General features: G+C 39.0%; 1 protein-coding gene across 2 annotated transcripts in view; it reads right to left on the bottom strand.

Annotated features, from left to right (window-relative positions):
* The window catches only part of LOC124606353 (cyclic GMP-AMP synthase-like), a 353,987-nt gene that overhangs the window by 41,208 nt on the left and 298,906 nt on the right, over positions 1-13,873 (bottom strand). For both annotated transcript variants that reach the window (XM_047138335.1, XM_047138334.1), the window contains one exon: positions 5,219-5,281. In XM_047138335.1, the coding sequence (XP_046994291.1) occupies positions 5,219-5,281 (63 nt within the window). The remainder of the gene's footprint in view (positions 1-5,218; positions 5,282-13,873) is intronic.

Consider the following 13,873-nt stretch of genomic DNA (forward strand, 5'->3'; position numbering starts at 1 on the left):
TAAACCAAGTGTTTGTGAGTACTGAAGCACACTCTGTACAAAATCCTACCAGGCAGCTCTTCCCCTTTCATTCACACACTCCCCCCCCCCCCCCCCCCTCCCCGAATCAATGATCTCCTACTACAATGTATCCTTCTCTTCCTTTCTACCTTCTCCTACTACCAAATTCTTGTCACTCATAAGATTAAAATTTGATATCTCTTAAATGTCTAAATAATTTCCTCTATCATAAATTCTTTCAATCAGATCATCACCTGTGAAGCTGGTGGGATATAAACATATACTACTACATGTCTATCTTCACTATGATAGGCTTCATGTCTACCCTGGCTACAATAATGGATTCCTATACTGTCCATAACAGCTTCTCTGCATTTCTATTTTCCTATTTATTATTATACCTACTCACAAATTATCCCTCCATGAACCATGGACCTTGCCATTGGTGGGGAGGCCTGCATGCCTCAATGATACAGATAGCCGTACCATAGGTGCAACCACAACAGAGGGGTACCTGTTGAGAGGCCAGACAAACATGTGGTTCCTGAAGATGGGCAGCAGCCTTTTCAGTAGTTGCAGGGGCAACAGTCTGGATGACTGACTGATCTGGCCTTGTAACACTAACCAAAACGGTCTTGCTGTTGTGGTACTGTGAATGGCTGAAAGCAAGGGGAAACTACAGCCGTAATTTTTCCTTAGGGCATGTAGCTTTACTGTATGATTAAATGATAATGGCATCCTCTTGGGTAAAATATTCCAGAGGTAAAATAGTCCCCCGTTCAGATCTCCAGGTGGGCACTACTCGAGAGGGCGTCTCTATCAGGAGAAAGAAAACTGGCGTTCTACGGATCGGAGCGTGGAATGTCAGATCCCTTAATGGGGCAGGTACGTTAGAAAATTTAAAAAAGGGAAATGGATAGGTTAAACTTAGATATAGTGAGAATTAGTGAAGTTTGGTGGCAGGAGGAACAAGACTTTTGGTCAGGTGAATACAGGGTTATAAATACAAAATCAAATAGGCGTAATGCAGGAGTAGGTTTAATAATGAATAAAAAAATACGAGTGCGGGTAAGCTACTACAAACAGCATAGTGAACGCATTATTGTGGCCAAGATAGACACGAAGCCCATGCTTACTACAGTAGTAAAAGTTTATATGCCAACTAGCTCTGCAGATGATGAAGAAATTGATGAAATGTATGATGAGATAAAAGAAATTATTCAGGTAGTGAAGAGAGACAAAAATTTAATAGTCATGGGAGACTGGAATTCGACAGTAGGAAAAGGAAGAGAAGGAAACATAGTAGGTGAATATGGATTGGGGGTAAGAAATGAAAGAGGAAGCCGTCTGGTATAATTTTGCGCAGAGCATAACTTAATCATAGCTAACACTTGGTTTAAGGATCATGAAAGAAGGTTGTATACATGGAAGAACCCTGGATATACTAGAAGGTTTCAGATAGATTATATAATGGTAAGACAGAGATTTAGGAACCAGGTTTTAAATTGTAAGACAGTTCCAGGGGCAGATTTGGACTCTGATCACAATCTATTGGTTATGAACTGTAGATTAAAACTGAAGAAACTGCAAAAAGGTGGGAATTTAAGGAGATGGGACCTGGATAAAATGAAAGAAGCAGAGGTTGTACAGTGTTTCAGGGAGAGCATAAGGGAACAATTGACAGGAATGGGGGAGAGAAATACAGTAGAAGAAGAATGGTAGCTTTGAGGGATGAGATAATGAAGGCAGCGAGGATCAAGTAGGTAAAAAGATGAGGGCTAGTAGAAATCCTTGAGTAACAGAAGAGATACTGAATTTAATTGATGAAAGGAGAAAATACAAAAATGCAGTAAATGAAGCAGGCAAAAACGAATACAAATGTCTAAAAAATGAGATCAACAGGAAGTGCAAAATGGCTAAGCAGGGATGGCTAGAGGACAAATGTAAGGATGTAAAGGCTTATTTCACAAGGAGTAAGATAGATACCGCCTACAGGAAAATTAAAGAGACCTTTGGAGAAAAGAGAACCACTTGTATGAATATCAAGAGCTCAGATGGAAACCAAGTTCTAAGCAAAGAAGGGAAAGCAGAAAGGTGGAAGGAGTATATAGAGGGTCTATACAGATGCGATGTTCTTGAGGGCAATATTATGGAAATGGAAGAGGATGTAGATGAAGATGAAATGGGAGATATGATACTGCAAGAAAAGTTTGACAGAGAACTGAAAGACCTAAGTCGAAACAAGGCCCCGGGAGTAGACAACATTCCATTAGAACTGCTGACAGCCTTGGGAGAGCCAGTTCTGACAAAACTCCACCATCTGGTGAGCAAGATGTATGAGACAGGCGAAATACCCTCAGACTTCAAGAAGAATATAATAATTCCAATCCCAAAGAAAGCAGGTGTTGACAGATGTGAAAATTACCGAACTATCAGTTTCATAAGTCACAGCTGCAAAATACTAACGTGAATTCTTTACAGATGAATGTAAAAATTGGTAGAAGCTGACCTTGAGGAAGATCAGTTTGGATTCCCTAGAAATGTTGGAACACGTGAGGCAATACTGACCCTACGACTTATCTAGGAAGAAAGATTAAGGAAAGGCAAACCTACATTTCTAGCATTTGTAGACTTAGAGAAAGCCTTTCACAATGTTGACTGGAATACTCTCTTTCAAATTCTGAAGGTGGCAGCGGTAAAATACAGGGAGCGAAAGGCTATTTACAATTTATACAGAAACGAGATGGCAGTTATAAGAGTTGAGGGACATGAAAGGGAAGCAGTGGTTGGGAAGGGAGTGAGACAGGGTTGTAGCCTCTCCCCAATGCTATTCAATCTGTATATTGAGCAAGCAGTATGGGAAACAAAAGAAAAGTTCAGAGTAGGCATTAAAATCCATGGAGAAGAAATAAAAACTTTGAGGTTCACTGATGACATTGTAATTCTATCAGACAAAGCAAAGGATCTGGAAGAGCAGCTGAACGGAATGGACAGTGTCTTGAAAGGAGGGTATAAGATGAACATCAACAAAAGCAAAACGAGGATAATGGAATGTAGTCGAATTAAGTCGGGTGATGCTGAGGGAATTAGATTAGGAAATGAGACACTTAAAGTAGTAAAGGAGTTTTGCTATTTGGGGAGCAAAATAACTGATGATGGTCGAAGTAGGGAGGATATAAAATGTAGACTGGCAATGGCAAGGAAAGCGTTTCTGAAGAAGGGAAATTTGTTAGCATCGAGTATTGATTTAAGTGTCAGGAGGTCGTTTCTGAAAGTATTTGTATGGAGTGTAGCCATGTATGGAAATGAAAAATGGACGATAAATAGTTTGGACAAGAAGAGAATAGAAGCTTTCAAAATGTGGTGCTGCAGAAGAATGCTGAAGATTAGATGGGTAGATCACATAACTAATGAGGAGGTATTGAATAGAATTGGGGAGAAGAGGAGTTTGTGGCACAACTTGACTAGAAGAAGGGATCGGTTGGTATGACATGTTCTGAGGCATCAAGGAATCACCAATTTAGTACTGGAGGGCAGCCTGGAGAGTAAAAATCGTAGAGGGAGACCAAGAAATGAATACACTAAGCAGATTCATAAGGATGTAGGCTGCAGTAGGTACTGGGAGTTGAAGAAACTTGCACAGGATAGAGTAGCATGAGAGCTGCATCAAACCAGTCTCAGGACTGAAGACCACAACAACAACATTAACCCTGTACTCACCCTTCCAGAAGTCCTGTTCTTTCTGCCACAGCACTTCACTAATTTGCACTGTATCCAGCTTCAGACTTTCCTTTTTCAATTCCCTAACCTCCCTTCCAAATTACAGGATCTAACATTTGACACTCTGCCCCTTTTCTTTCTGGAAAGCATTTGACATGGTGCTCCACTGCAGACTGTTAATGAAGGTATGAGCATATGGAATAGATTCCCAGATATGTAAGTGGCTTGAAGGTTTCTTAAGTAATAGAACCCATTATGTTTTCCTCTATGGAAAGTGTTCATCTGAGACATGGATATCAGCAGGAATGTCTCAGGAAAGTGTGATAGGACCTCTATTATTTTATATATACATAAATGATCTGGTGGACATGGTGGGCATTAATCTCTGTTTGTTTTCTGATGTTGCTGATGGGAAGATGTTAAAGTTGAGTGACTGCAGGAGATCTCTTCTGGACAGCATGTTGCAAGGCCTCCCAGACACACTTAATAGTGTTCATGCCTGGGTAGTTTGGTGGCCAGTGGAAGTGTTTAAAATCAGAAGTGTGTTCCTGGAGCCAACCTGTAGCAATTCTTGTTGTGTGGGGTGTTGCATTGTCCTGCTGGAATTGCCCAAGTTTGTCAGAATGCAGAATGGACATGAATGTATGCAGGTGATCAGACAGGATGTTTATATATGTTTCTCCTGTCAGAGTCGTATCTAGACATATCAGGGGTCCCATATCACTTCAACTACCCATGCCCCACACCATTACAGAGTCTCCACCAGCTTGAACAGTCCCCTGCTGACATGCAGAGTCCATGGATCGATGAAGTTGTCTCCATACCCATACACATCCATCTGCTAGATACAATTTGAAACAAGACTTGTCCGAACAACATGTTTCCAGTCATCTACAGTCCAATGTCGGTGTTGACGTGCCCAGCTTTGTGGCAGGCAATCATCAAAAGTACATGCGTGGGCCTTCAGCACTGAAAGCCCATATCGATGATGTTTCATTGAATAGTTCACATGCTGATACTTGCTGATGGCCCAGCATTGGAATCTGCAGCATTGAAATTTGCAGAAGGGTAGCTTTTATGTCATGTGGAATGATTCTCTTCAGTTGTCATTCATTCCATGCTTGCAGGATCTTTTTCCAGCCACAGTGTTGTTCGAGATTTGATGTTTTAGTGGATTCCTGACATTCACAGTACACTCGTGAAATGGTCATATGGGAAAATCCCCTCTTTATCACTATCTCAGTTATTCTGTGTCCATCACTCATGCATCAACTATAGCACCATGTTCAAACTCACTTACATCTTGATAACCTGTTATTGTAGCAGCAGTAACCAATCTAACAACTGCACCAGACACTTGTTGTCTTATATAGGTGTTGCTGACCACAGTGCCATATTCTTCCTGTTCACATATCTATGTGTTTGAATATGCAAGCCTATATCAGTTTCTTTGGCACTTCAGTGTATTATTTCTTAATGTCAACTTGATAATACCAACCTTGATACTACAGGCATGTCCCAGTTAGTTTCATCACCAGACTCTTCTTCAGAAGATGGCAGCCTGAGGAAACAATGAGACAATAAGAATAAATTATTATGCAACCAATGAAGATAATTTTGCAGTCAAGTGACAACTTTGTCTTTTATTTGCTTCCCAGCTTTTTGGTGGAGGGAAACAAAATAGCAGTAGCTAATTACTGACCTCTACGAGTGTGAATTTAATTTATAATATGGACATTGACATACAGTCAGCATAAAGAAACACCCAGAATTACCAGCTGATTGTGGGAGTGTAGTTTTTAGAAAATTAAACAATAATATATGTATATGTAATTACAAGTGTGGATGAGTTTACTACACGTTTGAATTTAAAAGTGATACAATTGCTGAAAATATATTTCTTGTTAGGTATTTCCCTATGTATTGAACATTACCCCCCCATGAACCATGGACCTTGCCGTTGGTGGGGAGGCTTGCGTGCCTCGGCGATACAGATAGCCGTACCGTAGGTGCAACCACAACGGAGGGGTATCTGTTGAGAGGCCAGACAAACGTGTGGTTCCTGAAGAGGGGCAGCAGCCTTTTCAGTAGTTGCAAGGGCAACAGTCTGGTTGATTGACTGATCTGGCCTTGTAACAATAAGCAAAACGGCCTTGCCGTGCCGGTACTGCGAATGGCTGAAAGCAAGGGGAAACTACAGCCGTAATTTTTCCCGAGGGCATGCAGCTTTACTGTATGATTACATGATGATGGCGTCCTCTTGGGTAAAATATTCCGGAGGTAAAATAGTCCCCCATTCGGATCTCCGGGCGGGGACTACTCAAGAGGATGTCGTTATCAGGAGAAAGAAAACTGGCGTTCTACGGATCGGAGCGTGGAATGTCAGATCCCTTAATGGGGCAGGTAGGTTAGAAAATTTAAAAAGGGAAATGGATAGGTTGAAGTTAGATATAGTGGGAATTAGTGAAGTTCGGTGGCAGGAGGAACAAGACTTCTGGTCAGGTGACTACAGGGTTATAAACACAAAATCATATAGGGGTAATGCAGGAGTAGGTTTAATAATGAAAAGGAAAATAGGAATGCGGGTAAGCTACTACAAACAGCATAGTGAACGCATTATTGTGGCCAAGATAGATACGAAGCCCACACCTACTACAGTAGTACAAGTTTATATGCCAACTAGCTCTGCAGATGACGAAGAAATTGAAGAAATGTATGATGAAATAAAAGAAATTATTCAGACTGTGAAGGGAGACGAAAATTTAATAGTCATGGGTGACTGAAATTCGAGTGTAGGAAAAGGGAGAGAAGGAAACATAGTAGGTGAATATGGATTGGGGGACAGAAATGAAAGAGGAAGCCGCCTGGTAGAATTTTGCACAGAGCACAACATAATCATAACTAACACTTGGTTTAAGAATCATGAAAGAAGGTTGTATACATGGAAGAACCCTGGAGATACTAAAAGGTATCAGATAGATTATATAATGGTAAAACAGAGATTTAGGAACCAGGTTTTAAATTGTAAGACATTTCCAGGGGCAGATGTGGACTCTGACCACAATCTATTGGTTATGGCCTGTAGATTAAAACTGAAGAAACTGCAAAAAGGTGGGAATTTAAGGAGATTGGACCTGGATAAACTACAAGAACCAGAGGTTGTACAGAGATTCAGGGAGAGCATAAGGGAGCAATTGACAGGAATGGGGGAAATAAATACAGTAGAAGAAGAATGGGTAGCTTTGAGGGATGCAGTAGTGAAGGCAGCAGAGGATCAAGTAGGTAAAAAGACTAGGGCTAGTAGAAATCCTTGGGTAACAGAAGAAATATTGAATTTAATTGATGAAAGGAGAAAATATAAAAATGCAGTAAGTGAAACAGGCAAAAAGGAATACAAACGTCTCAAAAACGAGATCGACAGAAGTGCAAAATGGCTAAGCAGGGATGGCTAGAGGACAAATGTAAGGATGTAGAGGCCTATCTCACTAGGGGTAAGATAGATACCGCCTACAGGAAAATTAAAGAGACCTTTGGAGATAAGAGAATGACTTGTATGAATATCAAGAGCTCAGATGGAAACCCAGTTCTATGCAAAGAAGGGAAAGCAGAAAGGTGGAAGGAGTATATAGAGGGTCTATACAAGGGCGATGTACTTGAGGACAATATTATGGAAATGGAAGAGGATGTAGATGAAGATGAAATGGGAGATATGATACTGCGTGAAGAATTTGACAGAGCACTGAAAGACATGAGTCAAAACAAAGCCCCCGGAGTAGACAATATTCCATTGGAACTACTGACGGCCGTGGGAGAGCCAGTCCTGACAAAACTCTACCATCTGGTGAGGAAGATGTATGAGACAGGCGAAATACCCTCAGACTTCAAGAAGAATATAATAATTCCAATCCCAAAGAAAGCAGGTGTTGACAAATGTGAAAATTACCAAACTATCAGCTTAATAAGTCACAGCTGCAAAATACTAACACGAATTCTTTACAGACGAATGGAAAAACTAGTAGAAGCCAACCTCGGGGAAGATCAGTTTGGATTCCGTAGAAACACTGGAACACGTGAGGCAATACTGACCTCACGACTTATCTTAGAAGAAAGATTAAGGAAAGGCAAACCTATGTTTCTAGCATTTGTAGACTTAGAGAAAGCTTTTGACAATGTTGACTGGAATACTCTCCTTCAAATTCTAAAGGTGGAAGGGGTAAAATACAGGGAGCGAAAGGCTATTTACAATTTGTACAGAAACCAGATGGCAGTTGTAAGAGTCGAGGGACATGAAAGGGAAGCAGTGGTTGGGAAGGGAGTAAGACAGGGTTGTAGCCTCTCCCCGATGTTGTTCAATCTGTATATTGAGCAAGCAGTAAAGGAAACAAAAGAAAAATTCGGAGTAGGTATTAAAATTCATGGAGAAGAAATAAAAACTTTGAGGTTCGCCGATGACATTGTAATTCTGTCAGAGACAGCAAAGGACTTGGAAGAGCAGTTGAATGGAATGGACAGTGTCTTGAAAGGAGGATATAAGATGAACATCAACAAAAGCAAAACAAGGATAATGGAATGTAGTCTAATTAAGTCGGGTGATGCTGAGGGAATTAGATTAGGAAATGAGGCACTTAAAGTAGTAAAGGAGTTTTGCTATTTGGGGAGCAAAATAACTGATGATGGTCGAAGTAGAGAGGATATAAAATGTAGGCTGGCAATGGCAAGGAAAGCGTTTCTGAAGAAGAGAAATTTGTTAACATCCAGTATTGATTTAAGTGTCAGGAAGTCATTTCTGAAAGTATTCGTATGGAGTGTAGCCATGTATGGAAGTGAAACATGGACGATAAATAGTTTGGACAAGAAGAGAATAGAAGCTTTCGAAATGTGGTGCTACAGAAGAATGCTGAAGATTAGATGGGTAGATCACATAACTAATTTGGAAGTATTGGATAGGATTGGGGAGAAGAGAAGTTTGTGGCACAACTTGACCAGAAGAAGGGATCGGTTGGTAGGACATGTTCTGAGGCATCAAGGGATCACCAATTTAGTATTGGAGGGCAGCGTGGAGGGTAAAAATCGTAGAGGGAGACCAAGAGATGAATACACTGGGCAGATTCAGAGGGATGTGGGTTGCAGTAGGTATTGGGAGATGAAAAAGCTTGCACAGGATAGAGTAGCATGGAGAGCTGCATCAAACCAGTCTCAGGACTGAAGACCACAACAACAACAACATTGAACATTAAATATATAGACCAGTCCCATTAGTAGCATATCCTACACCATTAGAGGCACAACTACATCTGAGAGCAATCATGTGACACACCAATTTTCTCCAGCTTCTCCAAAGCTTGAGCACCAGCCAGGTGTCCAGTTGAATGAATGGCCATGAATAATTAGGTCTCATACAGAAGAAATCTACATTACTTCCTTCTTACAGAGGAAAGAGGCTACAGTCATGATTGTTATTCCACATATAAAGACATATTTGGCCTTTAAGTTTTGCTCTGATCTCTAATCATGCACTACCCTACTCCATGGTTTCTGGTCCATGATCAGCATTGCTTCCCACTTCTTCTGCAAAGTAAAAACATATACATCACCCATTTTCTTTCTTGTCTGCCACTGCTTCTCTTGTCCTCCATAGTTACACCTATGTGTATTTTCCTACATGGGTTCCTTTTGATCCCAAGTACTGCATAGCCACATTATTTTATTGTATTATTATACAGTATTTCATCTATTAAATTCAACCCACATTCCTATATACCTTCTTGCTACTGATACTGTTGATTAATGCTAACAATTGTTTTCTGCCGCTTTCATGGTAATCACATTTAGTTAGTGGGTTAGGTCATCAGAAGAGCAAACCACTTCACAAATGATTTCCATGTAATGACTAGTTGTACCATCCAATATTAGTCTGATACGTGCAGACTGTTTAATATACACACCTCCAATCATTACTATTACTACTAGTGACATTGATGGAAACACGGGAAATCATATATAAAACTGGTAGGTAAACATTATGATTGGAAACTGAGTCCTTCATCAGTGGCAGTGGCGGGTGAATAAATTTAAATAAAATATGCTGACTGCATAATTCGTTTTCCACATTGTCAATAATTTATCACTCTGTCCTTCCCACAGCAATTAAAAATAATTCTCAAAATATTTACACAGTTAACATAATTAAAGACTGCACTAATGGTTAAAAAGTTAAATCTATGAAATAAAATTTGATATGCACAATTCTGTGTGTAAATGTACCACCAAAAACAATACACGAGAATGAGGAAGTATAGCTTGCTTCAACTAATGCAGTGTTTACAAACATTGTTCTACAGATCTGGAGCAAGTTTGAGCAACATAATGAGCAACATACTGTACAATTCCACATATATCCTACTTCCACAAAACTTTTCTCATAAAGCAGCTATGTTGCTGTCAGGCATACAAAAATCTGAACATGTTGAATGGCTGACACCTATGCTCTATTAATCATTTTAATGTTGTCTACCATGTCCCACAGGAATGATGTGTAGGGTACTGCAGTTTAGTCCTAGATTCCTCACTTAATACTAGTTCTCAAAACATTGCTCGTAGCTTATCACAGGGAAAAATCATTAAAATTCTACGCACTTTTCTGGGGTCTGCCTTAAGTTACTTGTAAATCTGTCAGTAACTCTCCATCCAAGACGAAATTCCTATGATCATCCTATCAAGAAATCCTGAATCCACCCCAGTTATGCCAACATGTAATTTTAATTTAACAGACTTCATGAATATTTCTAACCTGTCTGACCAGTAATTGATATGATAATGATTAAAAATACAGTACTATGTAATTATAGAATTGTATGGCTTAGGAGACAGTGTATAGACCTTCTAGGATGCTACTGGTCAGACTAGAATTAGCAAAAACTATGAAACTTAAGCAGTCTAACCCGGCAAACTACTCACGACACTCTTAGGCTATATATACTTATAGGATATCCAAGTAGCTATTCTTTTATGTTGATTTTATACCAAAAATAGACACAGAATTAAATTTTGTTACAGAGCTGAAAGGAAATGTATTGCATAGTACAGGTGTGTGAATATTTCTTCATCCTGAAGCTGCCTCATACCAACCAGTTTTGTGAGCTCTTTGAATGTCTCCTGTTTCTGTTCAGGAGATGTCATGACCCAGGAGGGAACTAATATAAAACTTTTTTGGCTTGCCTTAAATATGACAATCGCCTTAGGGACTAAGCAAAAGGCAATGTGTTATGATATTCTTTGCAAGCAGCACACCACAATTAGAGCTACACCATATGTTACATGAGAAATTTACATCAGCATAAGGCATTAATATTTTTTTATTAATTATACCTGGTCAAAGTAACCTTGTCATATTGATCTTCACTATCTTGCTACGATGTTAACAGATCTTAAAAAAATTCGTTTTAAAGTAAATACTTAATGGATCACTACGATACTAGTGACTACACTAGATTTTAAATTTTGCTGATTTCCAATTGTATGTAACTCTATTTTAGCAAGTTGATCTTTAAAAAATGTGTTAATTTTTTATTTCAAATGTGATGTAACAATTTTCTAGAGGACAGTTGTGTGAACCAGTTAATGATCTTTTGCATCAGATTTGATTGATTGCTTCACCACTAAGAAATCAATAAACACATTGTAAACTGACGTTTCTTGATGTATTTTAAAGGTGATAAGCAAATATTCTTGCTGATTTTATTTAATAAAAATGGGTTTTAAATTATTATAAACTATTGCATAAGAAAGAAACTGGGATAGTTAGTTTTGTAATACAGAAGGCATTACTTACACTACACAGCACAAACTGAGGCTGCTGTACTTCTTGTAAACAACAACCTCAGTTTCCTTCTACCTACATACCATTAAAGTGATATGGTGAAATGTTCTGCTGTGTTTTTGTTGGACTGTAACTCACTCAACTGGTACCTTGCCTAAAATGGATCATTTCTATTGGATAACATGGTGTTTTAATTATTGTTTACATAAATCAATTCTGATTCTGTAGCACAGAAGATGGTTATTTCTAGCTGAAATCTGGACATGCAAAATAATAATAAAAAGACCAATGGGATTTCAACTGATTGGTGTATTCCTATCCTTACTCATTTCTACACCCATCAATGATGCATCATCCAAGATAATTTGCTGTATCCTCCCATCATATATTCATCAATCCAGTCACAAATTCCATGCCCCACATGACTTTACCTTTGATGATAAGCACAGATACTGTACTGGGACAAATAGTTTTAAGAAACTGAGGTTTACTGCATCTATGTAGCTGCCTTGATACACGCCTTCAATACATCGTATCAGCAAAGTGCAAGTTGGGTTTCATATGATCAATGTTTTTGATATCCTTGTTGGTTGACATGGAGGAAGTCATTCCATCTGACATATGTTGTCATGTTTGAGTTCAGAATAAATTCTAAGATTCTACAACAAATCAATGTCAATGATACTGGATAGTAGGTTTGTGGATCACTTCTACTACCCTTCTTGTAGACAAGTATGACCTGAGCTTTCTTCCAGCCTCTGGACATGGTGTTTTTGTTCCACAGATCCAGAATAGATTATAGTTGAAAGAGGAGCTAAATACGCCACAAATTCAGTATAGAATCTGATAAGGATTCCATCGGGCCCTGGAGCTTTGCTTCATTTTAATGATTTTAGCTGTTTCTCAATGTCAATGACACTAATACCTATTTGACTCATCTTTAATGTGACATGAGAATTAAATCAGGGCAAGAATTTGGAGTTTTCCTTTGTAAAGGAAATTTGAAAACGGAGTTTAAAATTTCTGCTTTTGCTTTGCTATCTTCAATTTCAGTTCCTGTCTCACTCACAAGTGACTGGGTGCCAACTTTCATGTCAATAACAACCTTTAAATATGGTCAAAGTTCCTTTGGGGTTTGTGAAAGATCATTTGACAGTATTCTGCTACAATAGTCATTGAAGGCTTCATACAGTGTTCTCTTGACAGCAAAATGTGTTTCACTCAGTATCTCTCTATGTATAATCCTGTGCTTTGTTTTACACCTATTATGCAGTAGTTTTTGTTTCTTTAGAAATTTCTTTACGGTGACTGCATGCAATGGAAGCTTCCTCCTGTCATGAAGTGTTATACTGGGTACATTCTATTGAGCTCAACCATCCTTTTAAACTTGAGCCATAGTTCCTCTACATGCTCCTGTCCTGTGCTAAAAGTTTCCTAATTGAGAAATTTCTATAGACTTTTTTAATCACACCCAGCACTAACAAACCTGTAATTTCTCCAACTGATTGTTGGACGATTAAAGCCTCAATTACTGATTACAGTATGGATGGGGAACTTACACACTAGAAAACTGTAATTTTCACTAAAGTGAAGCGACTGAATGGTGAATGGTGGGGTCAAAGTGGCCCCAGTACAAGCACTGTTGACAACAAACAACATCCTTATTAGCTCTGGCACATGTTGGTTCATAGCTCAGTGAGACAATCACACCTCTCTCATAATAACTCCCCTTTTGCACTCTCCCTGTTCATTTTAAATACTTCAACTTTGTAAGAAATGCAGTCCTGTCAGCATCCTGTGCCCTCTTATGGCCCACACTTCCTGTTCAACAATGTCCCTTTCACTAACTTCTTAGGTGCTTGAATTATCTATTTTGATGGGTACTATTTTATTTCCATCCCTCTCCTATATACACAAAGTACTTTGAGACACTAAACAACATGCTGCATCGAAAACTTCATTATCTCCTAGTGGTTTCACTACACATGAAACACTAACTGGTAAGTATGTCTCGATATGAGCCATTGTAACTTTTCAGTGCCACTAGACACACAATCATGCTAACTAAGACTTCATGTCATTGTTCACTATTCAGCTAAACTGCCCTGTACAACGGATGGTCATTGTGAAAAATCAACATTGACATCAGTCTCCCTCGGCCATAATGTGTTCCCGTTAAGTTCTATTATGCATTGTTGAGGGTCAATTATGGCATGTTGATGCAAAATGTCTAGCCTCAGATCATTATGTAGCCCTTGATTTCATTAGACACCACTTCTACACAATGTTTAAATTAGGCTATCCCTCAATTAAAAATTCACCACTACTGAACTT

The sequence above is a fragment of the Schistocerca americana genome, chromosome 3 (assembly GCF_021461395.2).
Source record: "Schistocerca americana isolate TAMUIC-IGC-003095 chromosome 3, iqSchAmer2.1, whole genome shotgun sequence".
NCBI lineage: Eukaryota > Metazoa > Arthropoda > Insecta > Orthoptera > Acrididae > Schistocerca > Schistocerca americana.